We start from the raw sequence: 22335 nt of genomic DNA, 5'->3' as shown, positions 1-22335 counted from the left end.
TTTTTCAGGGAGGTTTATGTATCAAGGAATACTGAAAAACAATACTTTTGTGATGTATATTTAAATGCTTTTGATAATGTGACAGAACTCATTTATAATGTTTTTTTTTAGCCAGACTTGTTGCATAGGTGCCAAATAAACAGTTATGGGCAAAATAATTGACTTTATTCCTTCTTAGTAGAAATAAATGAGATTTAACCATAAATGTCATGATATTATTTTGAATTTGACTGCTTGTAAATGATCTAACATTTTTAGAAGCCCAAGGAAGCAAATAAAAGTGATTTTTTCTAACACCAGAATCAAAAACAAACAAGGCCATACCAATTTTTCAGCATTATCTTGATGAATAATTTTTTTAGATCACTTTCTGTATCTGGTCCGAAGTGTCTACGGATGGGACAAAAGGCACACTATATATTTACATATGAACTTCAAGTTCAGTTACAAACCTAGTATAAACATCTCTTGTTGCAAAAATGCTAACAGAACACATAAATGAAGTACAAGGTATTTAATATTTCTAAATTTCAGTAAGACAACCTTTTACAATGTAATTGTAATTTGATAATCGGACCTTTTAAGTTCAGTTTTAAGTTGCAACTTTCAAAGGTGAAAATTCATTGAATTATAATGGTGTCAATCAGTATATGTTTTAAATTCCTCATTGAACACCAAATGTAAGATTTTTCACTAGTTCAGTTGTAAGAAATAGACACGATGTAAATGTACCATGTGTTGTAAGTGTCTACGGATGGGACATAAAACTATTTAATGTAATACCAAGCTGCAGGCATAAGATATTCCCTGATGGTATCCACAATACTTATACTGTATCCAGTTACTAACTACTTCAATGTTTCAAGGAAATTTTAACTTAGAAACATGTTTAATTAACAATAACCAGGGCATTTTATATAGTACCCACGGGTCCGACTATCAGACCCATTCCTAAAGCAAAATATATGATATTTTTTTCCAATCTTCAGAAAAAAATCCCAATCAAAAGTAAAACAGTGTTTTTACCTGTACCGGTTCATTCAACATCCTAAAATTAGGTGATGTAAAGTTTTGGGGATAACTGAATTCAGAAATCATTGATTTTCATCACATTCAGAGATCATTTGAAATGAAAAATTAGTATCTGTCATGATTCATTGCAATAAATATTTACACCCAAGAATTAAGATTTCAGCTGTTTTATGGCTTTTGAAAGGGAAAATAAACTTATAATTAATAATTTCCTCATTTGCAGGTGACTGAAAAGCTTGTTATTTTAACTGTAAATTTTCCCAATTTAGGCATAATTGTGACGCAAATTTTCCCAAAATGTCTAGGATCCTTTTTCCAAAAATGGGCAGAAAAAGCCCTGATAACTGATATATATATACTCCAAAACTGAGAAACTGTTCTGAATCATATGTATAAATGACATTTTGTCAATGACCTTTTCTTAACTACTTAAGAACTCCAGAAAATAAATAATTCAGATGCCTCGGCCAAGGTCATTGTCATTACTTGAGATTGGATGTTCTCTCCATTGAGTAACTTTACATCTTTTTTATTCGGTACTTTTCCGGACACATCTACTGACAAATAACAGTTCCTGCAGTCAGCCTATCTTTCCTTGTCTTTCTTGGTTTTAGTTTCCACTTCTTTTCATTGGTGTTGTCTATTTTCCCTGTTGGTCGCCTAACTTGTAGGAAGGAAGCAATCCCACTACCAAAGCTAGTATGGTATTTGGTTATATTCCTATCAAGCACACATTGCAACACATTGTTGTATTCTGTCTTCTTTTCTTGTGAAGTCCCTCCATGACTCAATTTCACATCCTGTATTCTTCTTTTAATGTTGTTCATATTGACTGTTTCGCTCAGCTTTAAATTTCTTCTAGCACTCTTTGGTAAAATAACACCCTTTTCTTCCAAATTTCTTCTTATCGTTGGTGACATACTCTATCAGTTTTTCTTACACTCTTGTTTTACGCTTTGGTGTTGTAGGCATACTTTCTTTTCCTTTTGATATTGCTCTATATTTTGTACTTCTTGCTTCTTGAATTAAATGGAGGCTCACACATCTCATTACTTATATTTCAGCTGAATTTGTGGCTGTTCTGGATCTGTTAATATCATCGTTGTCTATTGTACCATCTGTTTTTGTTTGATCAATGTTTGTAGTATCTTGGTCTGTTGAAAGACTATTTTCACTGTATTTTTTTAAGTTTTATCCCCATCGTCCAATTCTGTACTTTAAGCATCTTTAAGCACATTCTTCTTCTTTTTCAGGCTTTCATTTTCTTTCATTTCTCTATTCTTATTGTTACACGGTGTCTGTCTAGGAGTCCGGTTTTCTCCATTAGTTTTGTTTGTGATATTGTCTGGTACTTTCTTTCTTTTTGGCAAGCTATTTCATTTTCTTTTCTCTCCATATTTATTATTGTTTTTTGGTTTCTCTTGGATCACTTTCTTTTCTCCCTTTGTCAATTTGCCTTTCATGTGTTGCTGGGAAAAACATGCGTCTACGGATGGGACAAAATTTTCTGTATTTTTGGGTGCATACTCAGGCGTATAATAAATTTGGTAATGTATTTATTATGTATAAATTTCTTATTGCTATTGATAAATGAGTTGTAGTTCTTCCAATTGAGGGTCATATTTTCACAAAATACCATATTGCTAAGAAATTTTGGCCATTTTGTATCCCTGAATTAAAAAAGCCAGATTTTGGTAACGAAATGGTGGGTTCAGTTATATTAGTAGTACTCCGTCAGTTTTTATGCAATTTAAATGAAATAACCAGCTACAGAAAGAAGACTAAATTGCTTACTCAATGCTCAAGATATCTGATACAATTATTTTCCAGTATTTTTTTATTCTTTATGTTAAAAAAGGGGTAATTTTGAAATGAAACGTTGTAACGACAGTTTTTAGCCACATTTTGGCTATTTGGAGGTTGAAATTAGAAAACGCGTCAAATCAAGCGATGGAAGTCTGTATAAGTTGAGTCGACAGATATATTCTACATATCATGAGACATAAAAAAGACAATTTTAACATAACATGTTAAGAAAATTACAACGTAACAACAGCAAAAAGGAAATTGTCATTATATCGTGACCAAGGCGATAGTGATATGTTATGGTAGTAAAATCTGGGGATATTCTAATGCACCAGTCTTAGAGAGATTATATCTTAGATTTAGATTTTAAAACCCAAGTCAAATTACAGAAACAAAATGTCTTTGTTTATGGTGAATTGGGCAAGACGCCATGTAAAAATTGAACTATGTACAATGTCATTAGATATTTGACTAAGATTATTTGTACATCGGATATAAAGTATGCTAAACTTGTATGATGTTAAATGACTTAGAAATATATCCAAATAAGGCATCTTGGGCAAAGCATGTTAGAAATATATTACAACGATTTGGACTTCACGATGCTTGCTTATTCCAGACCGCAGGAAATGTGAATTTGTTTTCATATCATGCTGAACAAAGAATAAGTGACCAAAATAAGCAAGAATGAAATGCAGATACACACAGTTCAAGTAGAGAATTAACCAATAGATTGTTTGCTGAATTTAAATTTCAACCATATTTAGATATATATTGTTAACATTGAAAAGCATACAATATCATTAACTAAATTACGTGTTAGACATTGTATAGAAACAGGACAATGGAACAAACCTGCACCTAGTCCATTTAATGAAAGACTCTATTTATGTTTTAATCTTTAGAGGATGAATTTCACTTTATGTTCGAATGTGAATGTTTTATAGAACTAAGACAAACACTAATAAATAGATATTACCGTACAAAGGCTAATGTTATAAAGTTCAAAGATTTATTGCAATCAGAAAGTTATGTTGTTTTGAAAAAATAAGCAACATTTTGTCATCAAGCATTTGCTTATATATACATATACATCTATATATATATATCTTTATACATATACATATATATGCTCATATATTACTAATTATATAACAGTTAATTTCAGGCAGCAAATGCTTGATGACAAAATGTTGCTTATTTTTTCAAAACAACACAACTTACACATTGAGTTTTGCCTAAATTAATGATTTATTCTATTGCAAGTTACTCTCTCTGCGCTGTATCTTACTACATGTACATGCACAAAATACTCATCGTCAACCATATACTTGTATTAACCATTGTATTTGTAAACTGTACTCAATGAGTTATGCCTACTGTATATGTTTCTCCATAATAAACAATTAACATAATTATCAATAAACATATATTTCCGCAAGGCTATCAGACCCGGCATAACACATATCCAAACCTTGATGTATATTTCCGCAAGGCTATCTGACCAGGCATGAAACATATCCAAACCTTGATGTATATTTCCGCAAGGCTATCTGACCCGGCATGAAACATATCCAAACCTTGATGTATATTTCCGCAAGGCTATCAGACCCGGCATAACACATATCCAAACCTTGATGTATATTTCCGCAAGGCTTTCTGACCAGGCATAACACATATCCAAACCTTGATGTATATTTCCGCAAGGCTATCTGACCAGGCATGAAACATATCCGAACATTGATGTATACTTCCGCAAGGCTATCTGACCCGGCATGAAACATATCCAAACCTTGATGTATATTTCCGCAAGGCTATCTGACCCGACATGACACATATCCGAACCTTGATGTATATTTCCGCAAGGCTATCTGACCCGGCATGACACATATCCAAACCTTGATGTATATTTCCGCAAGGCTATCTGACCACGCATGACACATATCCGAACCTTGATGTATATTTCCGCAAGGCTATCTGACTAGGCATGAAACATATTCAAACCTTGATGTATATTTCCGCAAGGCTATCTGACCAGGCATGAAACATATCCAAACCTTGATGTATATTTCCGCAAGGCTATCTGACCCGGCATGAAACATATCCAAACCTTGATGTATATTTCCGCAAGGCTATCAGACCCGGCATAACACATATCCAAACCTTGATGTATATTTCCGCAAGGCTATCTGACCAGGCATGAAACATATCCAAACCTTGATGTATATTTCCGCAAGGCTATCTGACCCGGCATGACACATATCCAAACCTTGATGTATATTTCCGCAAGGCTTTCTGACCCGGCATAACACATATCCAAACCTTGATGTATATTTCCGCAAGGCTTTCTGACCAGGCATAACACATATCCAAACCTTGATGTATATTTCCGCAAGGCTATCTGACCAGGCATAACACATATCCGAACATTGATGTATACTTCCGCAAGGCTATCTGACCCGGCATGAAACATATCCAAACCTTGATGTATATTTCCGCAAGGCTATCTGACCCGGCATAACACATATCCAAACCTTGATGTATATTTCCGCAAGGCTATCTGACCCGGCATGAAACATATCCAAACCTTGATGTATATTTCCGCAAGGCTATCTGACCCGGCATGAAACATATCCAAACCTTGATGTATATTTCCGCAAGGCTATCTGACCCGGCATAACACATATCCAAACCTTGATGTATATTTCCGCAAGGCTTTCTGACCCGGCATAACACATATCCAAACCTTGATGTATATTTCCGCAAGGCTTTCTGACCAGGCATAACACATATCCAAACCTTGATGTATATTTACGCAAGGCTATCTGACCCGGCATGACACATATCCGAACCTTGATGTATATTTCCGCAAGACTATATGACCCGGCATGACACATATCCGAACATTGATGTATATTTCTGGAAGACTATATATTAACTATCATTTCAGCATTTCTGACCATTTTTAAAAGCATCTCTCTATAATTGTGGTCTCATTGTGTAAACAAGGTTTTTCCCAAATTTGACCTTTAATCATCATATTCAAAATGGCCAAGATTGTATCAAGAAAATCATTTGACCAATTATTTAGAAGCATTGGTGTAAACAAGAGGCCCAAAAGGGCCTATGCTCTACTGGCATGGCTCTTGTGGTCATTTTCAATCCAGAGCATGTACGTTTGAGAAATAGGCAATAGATATATAGTTCACTTTTAGTGTTTGGTTAGCTGAAAACGCTGCACGTTCAACATCTGAGGACAGGAAGTGTTGTAAGCAGATTAGTTGCATGAACTATTTTAATATGTGCCAAGTAAAGGTAATCTGAGGGTAAAAAATATTTGCTTTCAAAACTGTACTCATCGTCAAAATTTCATTTCTGTAGCTTTAAAAATAAAGTCGGTCAAAGGTCAAAGTCAAGGACATCCGAGGACAACATTTATGCTTGTTTGCAAAACTGTTCACATGGTCAAAATTTCAATACTGTAGCTTTAAAAATTAATAAATAAGTCAAAAGGGGTGGGGCCAGCTTTTGCCCAAGGGGCATTATTTCAAATGTTTTCAATTGCATCATATGATGCTCCACAACAAATATCAAAGGTATGGGCCTTGTGGTTTGAAACAAGAAGATTTTGAAAATATTTCTTAAATAAGTAAAATAAGGAAAATTGTGACACCAAGGGCAGTGCCAGTATTGACCCAAGGGGCATAATTTGAACAACCATGGTAGTGGACTACTAAATAAAGCCTTGTTCAAAATAGCAAGGATTTGCATAGTGGTTTAAGACAAAAAGGTTTTTAATATTTCCCAATTTAAGGGGGGGGGGAGTCCGTCCCTTACAAAGAAAAGATAACTCTTCCCTGGGCCTCCGCCGAGGTCGTTTGCATTTGCCGCACTGGTAATGACCAGTAATGACCCCAGGGGCATAATTTGAACAAACCTTCACAAGCAATTGTGACTTTACATGTAAACTTGGCTAAAATAGACTTCGCTCATGTAGACTTGGCTAAAAATAGACTTAGCTTAAAATAGCATTTTTTTATACTTTCAAGACCAATAATCCAGGCATGCATGGGCAGATCTGGCTGGTTTTCAATAGGAACCAAGTTCTAATGAATATCTAAATACTGTACAAGTTTCATCGAGATAGAATCAAAACTGAAGACTGTTTCATGTTCACAAGCAATTGTTTACAGACGAACTGATATTTTAATACTTTCAAGGCCCATAATCTAGGCATGCATGGTCAGATCTGGCTGGTTTTCGAAAGGAACCGAGCTCTAATGGATATCTAAATACTGTTCAAGTGTCATCGAGATACAATCAAAAATGAAGACTGTATCGTGTTCACAACCAATTGTTTACAGACGCACGGACGCATGGACGAACATACTACGTGATGTGGCCTGTAATTGAGATATGATAGTTCAAGGATGATAGGATTGCAGAAATAAAAGGGCTTGATTGGTAACATTAATAAACATGGCATTTTTGATAAAACAAGGGCAATAACGTACTGGCTATAATCAAACTTGGCATAGATCTTATGGTCATATAATTTTCGTTTTAAATATGATCAGGATTGGCGAAGAAATTAAGTTGGCAGACTTGTAACAAAGTTGAATTCGGCATTTTTTGATAATCTGGTCAGATTTGGCCCATATTAACTTGGCCGAGATCTTGAGATAATATTCTTAGTACCCTGTCAGATAGACGACAGACAAAAAGGCGGTAAAATAAGCTCACCTTTGACCACATCATGGTCATAAGAGCTGAAACTTATAACACATATATAAATGAAAAATAATAATAATATTTTTTTTTTTTTTTTTTAGAAAATCTTACTTTTTTGTAAAAGATAAATCACAATTGTCTTAAGACATACTATTTATGAATTCCCATGTGTTTCAAAAGATTCCCTGGTAATGCACATTTGTAATTGCATATTTGACACACACAGGGCTTATCACCAGTATGAATTCTATAATGCATAGCGAGCTCTTTATTTCTGTAGAATCCTTTTCCACATTTGTCACAAAAATATGTCCTCTCATTTCTATGTCTCTTTAAGTGCTCTTGGAGATATCCCTCCATTTTAAAGGCCTTCCCACACCCCTGAACCTCACAGGCAAATGGATAGATCTCTTCATGGACTTTAAGATGAACACTAAGTACCTTCTTTGTCTTAAAGGTCTTTCCACATTTTTCACAAGTAAGGGGTCTTTCCCCACAATGAACAACCGAAATATGACCTTTAAGGTTACCAGCATTACTCAGAATGGCACTGCAAATTGGGCACTTGTGAATTGCAAATTTTCGTCTATTTCCATGAGAAGTATGATTGTGGTTCAAGAGATTGGAAGACTGATTATACTTCTTTCCACAAATATTACACTGATGTTTTCCAGTACCCTCATGAATTTCCATATGTAGCTTAAGTTTATGAAGTTCAACAAATGATTTATCACAGATGCTGCATTGATGAAGTTTTTTTTTTTTATGATATTTCAAATGAGTCAAATAACTAGAATAATTTCTGGAATAGAACTCCTTTTTACAGAACTCGCAAGTAAACACACACTTTCCATTCTTCTTATGAGTGTTGAAAGCTCCAAAGTATTTAAAATCATGTCCACATTCCTTGCATGAATAAGGTCCTCCTTTCTCTTTGCATTTTTGTGTCTCACTGCTTACCTTTTGAGGTTCGGGGTTATCTTCAATAAATGTATTTGTCTTTTCGGCTATCAAAGTTTCTGTTTCATAATCATCTGTTGAGACATCTTCAATATCAGCAATCACAGTGTCATTTACAATTGCCTCAGCATTACCACCATGAGAACATTCCAGATCAGCTTCTAGTTCTTTTCTCACAAACTCCTGTAAATCATTGTATATAACATGCTCTGTTTGAGATTTGTTAGTGTCTGTATTTGGTACTTTGTTTGTTTTAAACAATTCTTGACATGAGCTACTGTTTGGTGAAGGCCTCCCACTACTATCAGAATTACAGAGCTGCCCATTTTCCATAAAGCGAAAGGGCAAACCTGAAAAAAATATGTTCTTTTGTTAAGACAAGTTGATTACAAGTACATTGTATATTCATCAAAGGGCCAACTAATTGAGTAAAAAATTAGAGGGTTTGGAATCCTTCAATTGGATTAAGTATATATATCCCGGACCCCAGTAAAAATGTCAGTGGAATACCAGTGGAATACCACTGTACTCCAGTGGTATATATAAATACACTGGTATTCCAGTGGAATATATAAATACACTGGTATTCCAATGAAATATCACATAATACCAGTGGAATACAAATGCATTTCAGTGGTAAACAGTAATAACACTGGTATTCCACTGGTAACCAATAATCAGTAGTGGTATGCCACTTGTCAAATTTATTTCAGTTGTATACCACTGGATTTCCAGTGGACTGGATTAAGAAAATTAAGATAATGAATGAAATTAAATCAGGTTAAGTGCTTAATGTATGATAAGATATACGGGTTAGTTTGGATTCTGGTTACATAATTAACACATGCTATTCTATGGGTCAATGGGGGGGGACACAGTAGGCCCCTTGGCACCTAAGGGAGGTACTCTGTTGATAGGCATAGGGTGGTTGGCCCTCTTGAAGCGTGTGGGAAATAAGCAGTTTTAGTTCCAAGATTGCATTTAAACATATCTTTTCTAGTTGTTAATGCACAGGTCAGACAATTGTAACCACGCCCCCCCCCCCCCGGCTTGGGTACACGAAGGATTGAGAGGGATATGTGGCATGTTTTTATCTTTCTTTTTCATCAACTTTATATACAGATGATCAGTGATTTGTGACTTATGGCTTAAGAAATATTCTTAACAAGGTGTTGGAAAACAAAAGAAGAATTTCTTATGCACCCAAACAACTGGTTCTGAAATATTTTTTGAATCGGTTAAGAAATAGTTTTCACATACAACTTCTGTTTTATTGACCATGCTGTACATATTTAATTGATATGCTTTCATTGTTGTTTATATGATTTTTAAACTTCACAATTATGTTATCTTTTGTTTAAGCAAATGTCTGGAGTCGTTGGTTTGCGATGACGTCAATGTGTCAAACAGTAGTTTTTAATCTCCACTATTAGACAGCGTGAAAATGTAACACATGGGCTGATAGTTGGTAAGATAATAAATATATGTGATTTCTATCCTCTAGAGCAATTTAAAGTCCATTAGTTGTCGTCATCACTGACAAAAATTGCAAACACAGCTGAATGACAACATTAAGCCTCCATTTTGAATTGAACCGGAAGTACATTTCTGCAGACGATAATGGATAACTTTCAATTTTTGTGTAGGTCATTTGACCACGATGGCAAACTGGTGAGGTTTTACCTATCACTTGTACATTATTGTTGAACTAAATTGTTTTGACTCCTTACTTAATGTACAACTATATTCAATGACAATAGAAAGTGACTGTAATTCCTGGAAAGAGCATGTCAATCGTCAGTTTGAATTTTCTAATTATAAATTATATTATTTTCATACAAAAAAATCATAAACACTTATTGTAGTTTCGCTTCTTCACTTTGAAATGGTTTTACTTGTGTAATACTTTCATTTGATCGGAAAAGAGACAATTTAAAGAAGTCGTGAAAATATGTGACATTTTAGAATTTATTTCATGTGACTGCATTCATTTAATGTTCTTGGGTGATTGGGTGAAGAAAACATGTCTTACTTTTAATTGTTTATGACATTCACAAAAATAATTGTCCATTTTAGACTCAATGGAAACAAGTAATACACAACCAGTTAGGCAGTTACTCAGCTATGTGACGAAAGTGAGGATGTCAACCTTCCCCGTTACCGGTATGCCTGACCCCTGATCACTTTGCCACCCCACAGAGCCCCAACCCACCAACATGTCCTGTACAATGTCTGCAGGTGTTCACTTGTTCATGACACTAGAGTAACTGGTAAGGGTTTTAGTTAAGATAATTTTAAAGCTCATGATTTTTTTTTCTTGTCATGAGAGCGTCATAGTGAATCTCAATGGAACTAACTATATATTTGACAGAAGTGAGTGTAGTAGTATACAAAGTCATGCATTGATTGTTTTTCCCGGGAGGACCCATTTCTCTCAAACATAAAGCCATTCTACTACAAGAGCAATGCCTCTTAACTGTCATATGACATATGAAAGAACTTGACAGTCGACTGTAATTTGTTTACTCTTACTTTGAGGCTTATGTGAATCGTCCTATACCTACAATTTTGAACACTAGCGAAATTTGTTTCAACTGCATAGTGAAACTTCAATGCGAACAGCTTAAAATCTCATCAATTTTATAATCATCTGGAGTTAAAATAATTTTAAAATGGCCTTATTTAAAGAAAAAAGACTTTAATTATGTATTTTAAACATGCTTCTTATCATCAAAATCTAAATTCAATGTCATATATTTTTCAGGAAAAACAGACTTAAAATAGAGGAAGACAACTGCCATTTGAACTTCATGTTAGTTTCTGTTGGCATCAACCAATTACAGATGCAATTTTGAAAACTGTTCAAAAAGATTAGTTACACTATCTTAACTAAAGAAGAAGTGAAAAACTGTTCCTGTAGTGAAGGACTGGTTTACACAAACTAGATGCTAAAAAAGTTTGGCAAGTTGCAGTGATTAAATAAATTTGAAACTTACACATCAACCCTAAAGAAGAACCATCATCACCTACATATTGATTGCATCATTTGGCAAGGTGTATATACTCGCAATAGTGTTATGTGTCATAAAACTTCCTGACAAAACCATAGAACTGTCATATTTTGTAATGATTAGTCTTGTTTCATTATAACTTCTTAAACTTTTATAAAAAAAAATAAAAAATGAATGAGTATTATAATTTAATGTGTATTCAATTGCTTACTTAGTTTTTTTTAATATCAAATGTTTTTGTTCTGTAAGATTTTGTTCTGTAACGCTGTTGTTTAAGCTGACCTGAAACTTAATATGTTGTAACAAGTAATATGGATATTGTTTCTAATTTATGTCACGGATCTTACCCAATGCAGACATTTTGAGCTATAAAGATAAGTTGTTACTCTATACTTGCGCAAAGCAAATAATAGTAAAAGGGAAATATTTTAGAACTTTAAGAAATATGTTTTGACTGATACTTTTCCATGTAAGACAAAATTTGTATGTATGTTTTTGCTATTATATCTGCTCTTTTGGAATGATTTGTATTTGAGCTACTTTATTCTAGGGGTAAACCAGCGATTTATTTTGGTGTTAATTCTCGAAAAGTTTTCAGCTGGTATTCCAGTGGTATTGGGGAGTACCAGCTGTTAACCTTTAGTGGAAGACCACCAAAATTCATCACTGGCATACCACTGGCATACCAGCAGTAAATTTTAGTGGTATTCAGCTAAAAGTTTACCGCTGGTATTCCAGTGGTATCGTAGTATACCAGCGGTAAACTTTTAGCTGAATACCACCAAAATTTACTGCTGGTATTTCAGTGGTAAATTTTGGTGATATTCCACTAAAAGTTTACCGCTGGTATTCCAGTGGAATTCCACTGAAATACCAGGGGTAAACTTTAAATGGAATACCACCAAAATATACCGCTTGTATAACACTGAAATACTATTGGTATACCACCGGCATACCACTGGTATTCCAGTGGTATACCACTGACATTTTACTGGGGTAATTGTTTAACTGCATTGTCTACCTCAGAGTCTAAAATTATACATAACAAGCCAAGCATGTACTTATGATCATAAGGATAATTCATGGATGCAGTACACGTGTGTGTTCTGTACCATATTTTCAAACTATGAGCAAACTTTTATACTCTGTATATACACATGGGACTGTTTCAAAGAAATGATGGAAATGATAATGATGGTTAACAAGAGCTGTCGTAAGACAGCATGCTCGACTATGCCGCTTTGACTTAGAAGTGAATACAATAACGATGCAATATGTGCCTGTCAAAAGCAATATAACAATCAAATTGAAAAGTGAACAAGAATCGCAATGTGACAAAACCATGATTTTAATGATTGGCAATAGAGATTCAGTTTCAACTGTTTCTTCTTTTTTTGTAACAGTGACCTTGATCCTAAGGGCCCCAAACACAATCCCATGAGAGACCTCCATAAACTCTTCCTACATATCAAGTTTGGTCACAGTATGTCAACCATAACTGAAACAGTAATCTATTTTTAGTAACAGTGACCTTGACTCTAGGGGGCCAAAAGGCAATCCATGAAAGCTCTGCATAAACTTGTCCTATATACCAAGTTTGGTCACACTATTCAGTACTAACCATATTTCTATTTTGACCTTGACCTAGACCATAACTCTTAGGGCCAAAAACACAATCTTAGGAAAGGTCTCTATAAACTCTTCCTATATACCAAATTTGGTACCAATATGAAGACCCTTACTTAGTTATTCAATACCAACCCTTTTTCTATTAATAGTAACTTTGACCTTGATCCCAGGGGCCTCAAATGCATTCCCATAAAAGGTCTCCATAAACTCTTTGTCTATACCAAGTTTGGTCTCTTTATGTCAAACCTAGCTATAATTATTCGATACATAAGGCGACTTTGACGCTGCCCTAACATCAACCTGCCCGAACAATGACGCAAGTCATTCAAATAACTTGTTTTCCCTTTATGAAAATGTGGTTGGGAATATAACAAGAGCTGTCACAGAGACAGCGCACTCAACTATTCCGCTGCTTTTCAGTGTAAGGGTTGAAAAGTTTTGGTGAAACATGCATGGATCACTGTTAGATTAGATTTCAATGCAAACATGATGTGTGGAGATATTAACATAAATGTGGTTACATGCAAAATTTTAACCAGAATTTCTAAGTGTAATAATAAAGGGCCATTATTTGCAAAACAGTTATCTAACTTGATTATTCAATAGGTTGGGTGGTTGAATACCGTTGTATAAAGTCTCAATGCAATAGATCAAGTAGTTGCTGAGATATTATCCTATGTGTGCTAACATGCAAGACCTTAACCAGAATTTCTAAGTCGCATAATAAAGGGGCAAAAATTGTATAATATGAAATATAGAGTTATCTTACTTGATTAAATAAGAAGGTTAAATGGTTGGGAGCCTGTGTGTAAAGTTTCAATGCAATACATGATGTATTTGATGAAGCATTGACTTAAAAGTGGTTACATGCAAAACCTTAATCAGAATTTCTATATGAATAAACAAGAGGGCCATGATGGCCCTAAATCGCTCACCTGAGTAAAAGAGTTTAACCTTTGTTATTAATATAGCTTGTTTCTCAAAGAATATTGAACAAGAGCTGTCAAAGTATGTGACGAATGCCCCCCAATGTGACATTGATCTATGAACAAGTACATAAAAAGTTGATCTTGCCTTTATGTGTCAAATACATATTGCAAGTTATATTAATTTGCCTCTGAGCATAGAAAAAAACCCAATCATACTAAATGACAGCCAACACTCTTTATGTCCTCATATTCAGCATTCCATTGTAAATAAACACTTAGTGTATCTTTCACCTTAGAGGTAGGGACATGGGTCTTGCACACCACACGTTGTCTTGGTATGTCGAAAACATATGGCAAGTCATTTTAAAATCTGTCCATATAAGAGTAAGTCACAGCGCGGACACGACAGCCTATATTTTCCTTCAGGTTGCCATGGCAACCAGAGTTCTGCATGGAATTATTTTTTTTGAACAATTTTGAAAAAGCACCAACCAAGGATCATTCCTATGAAGTTTCATCAAAATTGTCCAAGCGGTTTAGGAGAAGAAGATGATTGTAACCAATTGTTGACACTTTTCCTTTAGGTTGCCATGTCAACCAGAGTTCTACATGGAATTAATTTCTTTGAACAATTTTGAAAAAGCACCAACCAAGGATCATTCCTATGAAGTTTCATCAAAATTGTCAAAGCGGTTTAGGAGAAGAAGATGATTATAACCAATTGTTGACATTTTCCTTTAGGTTGCCATGGCAACCGGGCCAAACAAAATTATGTGAACAAATTTAAGAGAGGTCCATGCAAGGACACTTCAAACCAAATTTGCTGAAGATCTATCAAGGGGTTCATGCGAAGAAAATGTTAAGTTTTTTTTACTAATTTTAGCTCTGGTGGCCCTTAAAAGGGGCCAAACAAAATTATTTGAAAAGACCTGACAGAGGCCCATGCTAGGATGATTCAGACTTGAAGATCCATCAAGCAGTTAATAAGATCAAGTTGTTTAAAGGTTTTTCTATTTTTTGCTCTGGTGACCCCTAAAAGGGGCCAAACAAAACCATTTGAACAAAGTTGAGAGAGGACCATGTTAGGATGCTACATATCAAGTATGGAGTCATTCTGACCTTTACTTTCAGAGGAAAAGATGTTTAAGTGACAAGACAATGTAAAAACAAATGACCCCTGAGCAAGGCCAATTTGACCCCGGGACAATAATTTGAATACCTTTGGTGTAGGTCCACTAGGTAACACTATATACCAAATATGAAAGCTCTAGGTCTTATATTTTGGAGAAGAGGATTTTTAAAGTTTTATTATGTAAGACTATATAAAAATATTGAAAACCTAGGCCTATGAACACGGGGCGTGGCCAATTTTGACCCCAGGGCTAAAGTTTGAACAATCTTAATAGTGGTCCGATAAACGATGCTTCATACCAAATATCTAAGGCCTTCGCCTTTTGGTTTCGGAGAAGAAGATTTTATAAGTTTTCATCATATACATATATAAGGAAACCCATGACCGCCCGGGTGGGGCCATTTTTTGACCCCAGGGCCAAAGATTGAACAATATTGGTACAAGTCAACTAGATGATATATCATGCCAAATATCTAAGCTCTTGTCACTACTTGATTTTACGTGTGTATCTATATATGTATATTTGTTATTAATTGTTGTATGTGGCCCATATTGAAAATTGGTATGTGTACTAAATATGTTATCCAGTTTAAATTAAGACGTTACTTGTCTTTGTGAGTTCGGAGAAGATTTTTTAAGTTTTCACTATAACACATATAGAGAAAACCCATCAGCCCCGGGGTGTGGCCAATTTTGACCCCAGGGCCATAATTTGAAAAAACTTTGTAGAGGTCCACTAGACAATGAATCATGCCAAATATCTAAGCTCTAAGCCACGTAAGTTCAGAGGAGATGATTTTTGAAGTTTTCACTATAAACATATAGAGAAAACCCAAGACCCCCGAAGGGGGTGGGGCCAATTTTGACCCCAAGGCCATAATTTGAACAATCTTTGTAGAGGTCCACTAGACGATGAATCATGCCAAATATCTAAGCTCTAGTCCAAGTAAGTTCAGAGGAGAAGATTTTTGAAGTTTTAACTATAAACATATAGAGCATACCCATGACCCCCCGGGGCGGGGCCAATTTTGACCCCAGGGCCATAATTTGAACAAACTTTGTAGAGGTCCACTAGACGATGAATCATGACAAATATCTAAGCTCTAGGCCAAGTAAGTTCAGAGGAGAAGATTTTTTAAGTTTTCACTATAAACATATAGAGAAAACCCATGACCCCCCGGGGCGGGGCCAATTTTGACCCAAGGGCCATAATTTGAACAATCTTGGTAGAGGACCATTTGGTGATCCTACCTACCATATATCAACGGCCTAAGCCTTGTGGTTTGGGAGAAGAAGATTTTTAAAGTTTTTCCTTTCCATTGCCATGGCAACCAGAGTTCTGCATGGAATTCAATTCTTTGAACAATTTTCAAAGGGGACCACCCAAGGAACATTCCTGTGAAGTTTGGATGAAATTGGCTAAGCGGTTTATGAGGAGATGTCGTTTAAAGTAAAAGTTTACGGACGGACGACGGACGGACGGACGACGGACAAATTGTGATCACAAAAGCTCACCTTGTCACTATGTGACAGGTGAGCTAAAAAGGGGCCATTATTTGAATTTAATTCAAACTAGAGTTATCTTACTTGGTTATTTAAGTAGGTTGGATGGTTAAGTACCATTTTATAAAGTCTCAATGCAATTCATCCAGTAGTTGCTGAGATATTAACCTATGTGTGCTAACATGCAAAACCTTAACCAGAATTTCTGAGTCGAATAATAAAGGGCAATTATTTGCATTAAATGCAAACGAGAGTTATCTAACTTGGTAAATTAAGTAGGTTGGATGGTTGAGTACCATTGTATAAAGTCTCAATGCAATACCTCAAGCAGTTGCTGAGATATTAACCTATGTGTGCTTGCACACAAAACCTTAACCAGAATTTCTAAGTCAAATAATAAAGGCCTATTATTGGCATTTAATGCAAAGTAGAGTTATCAAAATTGGTTAATTAAGTAGGATGGATGGTTGAGTACCATTGTATCAAGTCTCAATGCATTACCTCATGTAGTTGCTAAGATATTAACCTATGTGTGCTTGCACGCAAAACCTTAACCAGAATTTCTAAGTCAAATAATAAAGGCCTATTATTTGCATTAAATGCAAAGTAGAGTTATCTAACTTAGTTAATTGAGTAGGTTGGATGGTTGAGTACCATTGTATTAAGTCTCAATGCAATACCTCAAGTAGTTACTGAGATATTAACCTATGTGTGCTTGCACGTAAAACCTTAACCAGAATTTCTAAGTCAAATAATAAAGGCCTATTATTGGCATTTAATGCAAAGTAGAGTTATCAAACTTGGTTAATTAAGTAGGTTGGATGGTTGAGTACCATTGTATCAAGTCTCAATGCAATACCTCAAGTAGTTGCTGAGATATTAACCAATGTGTGCTTGCACGCAAAACCTTAACCAGAATTTCTAAGTCAAATAATAAAGGCCTATTATTGGCATTAAATGCAAAGTAGAGTTATCAAACTTGGTTAATTAAGTAGGTTGGATGGTTGAGTACCATTGTATAAAGTCTCAATGCAATACCCCAAGTAGTTGCTGAGATATTCACCTATGTGTGCTTGCACGCAAAACCTTAACCAAGGGGTGACGCTGACGCAGACACAGACGCTTGGGTGAATAGTATAGCTCTCCTCATTCTTCGAATAGTCGATCTAAAAATGTGCCTTTCAAAAGAAATAAAAGAAAAGTTAAAAAGAAAAAAACATTCAAGGACAATAATTTAGGGCTAACATGGAGTTATGTTCCTTGTTATAAGATGGTCGTCAATAATTCTGCAAAGTATTAAGTGAATTAAATGAAGGGTATAGAAGTTTTTTTATTAAAATCCCAACTTGCCCTTAAACTTGAACCTGCCCTAAAACTTTAACCTAAGTCTATCAGGGGCCATAATTTGTATAAAATATAATATGGAGTTATCTAACTTTATTATGTGATGGCTCTGAACAACTGTGTAAAGTATTAAGTCGATTGAATGAAGGGTATTGGACTTATAAGTGAAAATCCCAACTTGCCCTAAAACTTTAACAGGACGCCGACGCCAGGGTGAGTAGTATATTCCTTATTCTTCAAATAGTCGAGCTAAAAATGATGCAAGCTTTCAATGTGTGAATTCATTGGGTGAGGTTCTTTTTTAATCAACTTTCATATTGTATTAACAGAGATTCATTTTAACATCTATTTAGGAAATACATTTGATCAAGAACAATTTTAATAACATGTGGAATTGTACTATTTTATAATCATTGAAATCATGATTATGATTATAAATTGATAAGGATAATAATGAAATGATGATTCTGAAAATAAAAGACAGAGTTCAATGTTTTCGATGCTCGTCGCTGATAACTTTGATAATATCAGCACCTACCACTGTGTAAGAATGTTATTATTCTGTTTAGGTTATACACACCTACAACACAATATAGTATGAATCCCAGCCACACTAACACCCTTCGCATACTCTATTGTATATGCTTTTGAACATTAAAGTGTTTTGCGTTTTTTTGGATTTCTGGTTAATTACACCAACCCTTTTCACCACAAGTTTTCTTATGGGTAAACTCAAAAGTATCTAAACTGAAATTCCTACTTTTTGAGTCTGATGGGCTATCATATGAGCCTATGAAATTGTTTTGTTACGAACAGTTCCTACCTGATATCATTGAAAGTGTTATATGTAATGAATTGTCATTGACTTTTCAAGTTTACTCATTTATTAAAAATAAGATTATTTTAAATTTAAGAAAAACATCCTCCATAACGTTTTTCCTGAGCTTTGATGAATTGGGTCCTTAGGATCGTGAACCAAGACGTTTTTTGGTATCTTGATGTTTCCTTTTTCTTTAATCATTTACAATTGTTTTTTTATCAAAGTTGTTCTTTATCAAACATATTTTATATTTTTATTTTACAATAAAAATGTTTGCTGCTCCATTTTGATCACCTGATCCTCAATGGTACAACATTGAGACCTATCCAAAACTGACGTTGCATTTCCACGAGACGTCAATAATGCATGTCATGACATACAGTCACAGTTTTAAATTGTTAAAAAATTATACAAATTCTATTCATTAGTTATATAACAATTTCTATTCATTAGTTTTATGATTAATTGTACAGTCACAGTTTAAAATTCTGTTAATAAATTATACAATTTCTATTCATTAGTTATATAACAATTTCTATTCATTAGTTTTATGATAAATTGTACAGTCACAGTTTAAAATTCTGTTAATAAATTATACAATTTCTATTCATTAGTTATATAACAATTTCTATTCATAAGTTTTATGATAAATTGTATTTAAAATGTAAGCCAATCACGCATTACACAGATATATATTTACATGTACATGTAGAGAGCTTCAATTAAGAATTTGAAATTGGAAGTATACATATATATAAACTTCCTGGCCTAATCCAAAACATAATCTCTCGAAATGTATTCATTAGTGATAAAATTTTGAAATAGTTTGCAAATAAAACAAGCCAGTTCCCCAAAGTGGACTAAACCAAACTATTTTAATTCAGCAATTTCTGAAAGAATGGCTTTAAATGTAACATTAAAACCACATTTTGATATTACAAACTTCCAGACATTCAGTTATGGAAATTTTATCTCAAATGTTGGAAGCTTTCAATGACTCAATTCCGGAAGTTTTAGCCCATTTAAAGCCAGTAATTTACTTACAAACTTCCATGGAAGCCCAACCTGAATTACAGATATTTAACCAGATCTAATGCTTTTGCTGATAGCTTAATTAATAACTGACCTGAAACCTGCTCTTCACCCTTGATAAAATCCCATTTCCTGTAACCAAACAATTCCCTGATAGCAAGTTCCTGTTCCAATGTCACATTCAAGGTGAGAAGGTAGGTTTCCATGTTCTGCAATTAAAGAAAATAACTTATGATTTAAATATCTACTGGTAAGAAAGTGTTGACTCACATGCTAAACCTTGTTCCTGGTTTAATATAATATTCTACCACATATTTTTCAGTATTACACATTTGTATATTTACATTATATCACTCTTCATGTTTGTGAACAATTTAATTGGAAACATTGCTTTATCAGTAATATTCCAACAAGTTTATTTTAAATTTTGTTTTAATATATTACACAGATCTATTTGAATAAAGTAGTTCATTGTGCGATCTGCACATTGTCTCAATATGGTAAACATTTGTGGTTAGTAATTTCAAATCCTTCAAGCAGTTTAAGATATTATAGCCATATGACTTTTGACCTATAATTGTGAACTTGACTTTGAACCAAGCTGGTTGTAACATAAAGTCTGCACATCACCTCAACATGGTGAACATATGTGGCAAGTTATTTCAAAATCTTTCAAGCTGTTCAAGAGATTTGGAGCATGAAATGTATTCATGTGACTCTGACCTTCAACCGAGCTGGTGTAACATGCACTCTGCACTTTATTTTTATCTGTTGAACATTAATTTTGTACATCTTGTAGCAAAAGAATTAGTTCATAATGTATCTTCCAGGACAATTCTCAACATATTAAGTTAAAGTTAATATTATTAACATATATATCAAAACAGGTTTTTTTAAAAGCCAAGGCTTGATTGGCTTCGTAAGATATGTGATATGAGATCACTGTGAATTGCTATAATTATAATGCTATATTTACACCTCAACTTCCAATTCCTTAAATGAACTGCCTTTTGGCAATTGCGTTTATCAATCGATGAACACAACATCTTTGGATATGTTTGGATCGCAATTCATCGCATAACAATATACATGAAAACTATTGATCTTGTTATTGTTTGTTTGTGTCAGCAGGTCCAGTAAAATATAAATCAACATTTTAGAAAGTGTTAAGTTATCATATTGTTAAACATATTGTTGCCAAAAGAGTTTCAATTTTACGTTTAAAAGTGATTTCAAGTGGTTGATCTTTCCCCGCGTTATTGTGACGTCATTTGAAAAAAATGTTTCTGGTTACAGTCGGGTCGTTCTATTTACAGAATGGGTAAAAAAGGATTACTGAAAGGTTATCCTTAATGAAATTAAGTATTTTTTAACGTTTCTTGAATGAAATAATGAACTTTGGGGTATAAATATAAGGAATAAATTGCGGAGTTGATGACATTATCAGGGATATGAACATAATTGGGCTGGTTAAAGTCTGTGTCGAGTCCTTTGGACTCCACACAGTTAGACCAGCCCAATTGTGTTGATACCCAATAATGACATCAACCCCGCAATTCCTTCCTTAAATGAATGCTCATCTGACCACACTTCAGGCAACTGTGGCAGCAATTATTATCAGTGCCACTATTTTATTCCTGCCCAATTACTTGTTTATAATTAATCAACATGAGCAGAGTGATGACATGCCTACACCTGTGTTGTATTGACATCATCTCTCTGGCACTACCATGGCACAGTACTTAAACTTGAGCTATTACTAAAATTAATTTTCAGTTTAAAGTAACTCCAATAAGAAAATGTTTTCATTTCAAATATTATACAGTTGTGTTTAAATAGTCATATATATATAAATATATAGTATTAGTTGCATTAGTAGAAGTATATATATATTTATATATATATATACATATAAGGGATGGCAACTAGTAGTTGAATCTGTACTGGAGTACTCAGATAATACTCTGATAGAGTACTCCAGTACTTCAAACAAGAGGGCGAAGATTGGCCTATATCGCTCACCCGAGTAAAACTTTGTGCTATAGGCTTGTTGATAATAAAAGGGCAATAACAGGGATTTTTGGCTTCTCTATTATGCCCATTCACATTCTCACCAAATTTTGTGATGATTGGACAAATGCTTAAAAAGTTATTGATAGGACAAGAGCAATTTTAGGAAATTTCTATAATAAAAACACAATAACTCTCGTGTAACTACAGCAATTTTGCTAATTATCAAACATGTTTATACACGTTCTGACCAAATTTGGTCATAATTGGACAAAGGGTTCAAAAGTAATTGATTGAACTACATACTGGATGGTGCCTGACTACCCATCCATACACCATAGGTGGAACTATTGTACGTCCAGTGTTTTTAAACAGGCGAGTAAAAACATGACAAAT

At 34.3% G+C, this 22335-nt stretch overlaps 1 protein-coding gene across 5 annotated transcripts in view; it reads right to left on the bottom strand.

The window, feature by feature from the left end:
* Nucleotides 1-7639: 7639 nt before the first annotated feature.
* Nucleotides 7640-22335, bottom strand: part of LOC128211409 (tyramine receptor 1-like) — a 314491-nt gene continuing 299795 nt past the window's right edge. For 4 of the 5 annotated variants that reach the window (XM_052916172.1, XM_052916173.1, XM_052916174.1 and 1 more), the window contains exons 2-3: nucleotides 20024-20138; nucleotides 7640-8879 (exon numbers count right to left, since the gene is read on the bottom strand). In XM_052916172.1, the coding sequence (XP_052772132.1) occupies nucleotides 7720-8879; nucleotides 20024-20138 (1275 nt within the window). In that variant the 3' untranslated portion in view covers nucleotides 7640-7719. Of the gene's footprint in view, nucleotides 8880-20023; nucleotides 20139-20373; nucleotides 20399-22335 lie in introns of those variants that run through there. The other variant, XM_052916176.1, reaches the window with a different exon arrangement.

Source organism: Mya arenaria, chromosome 12, assembly GCF_026914265.1.
Source record: "Mya arenaria isolate MELC-2E11 chromosome 12, ASM2691426v1".
Classification (NCBI taxonomy): Eukaryota; Metazoa; Mollusca; class Bivalvia; order Myida; family Myidae; genus Mya; species Mya arenaria.
Note: the sequence above shows the minus strand (reverse complement) of the source record. Positions and strands in the feature narration are given on the sequence as shown.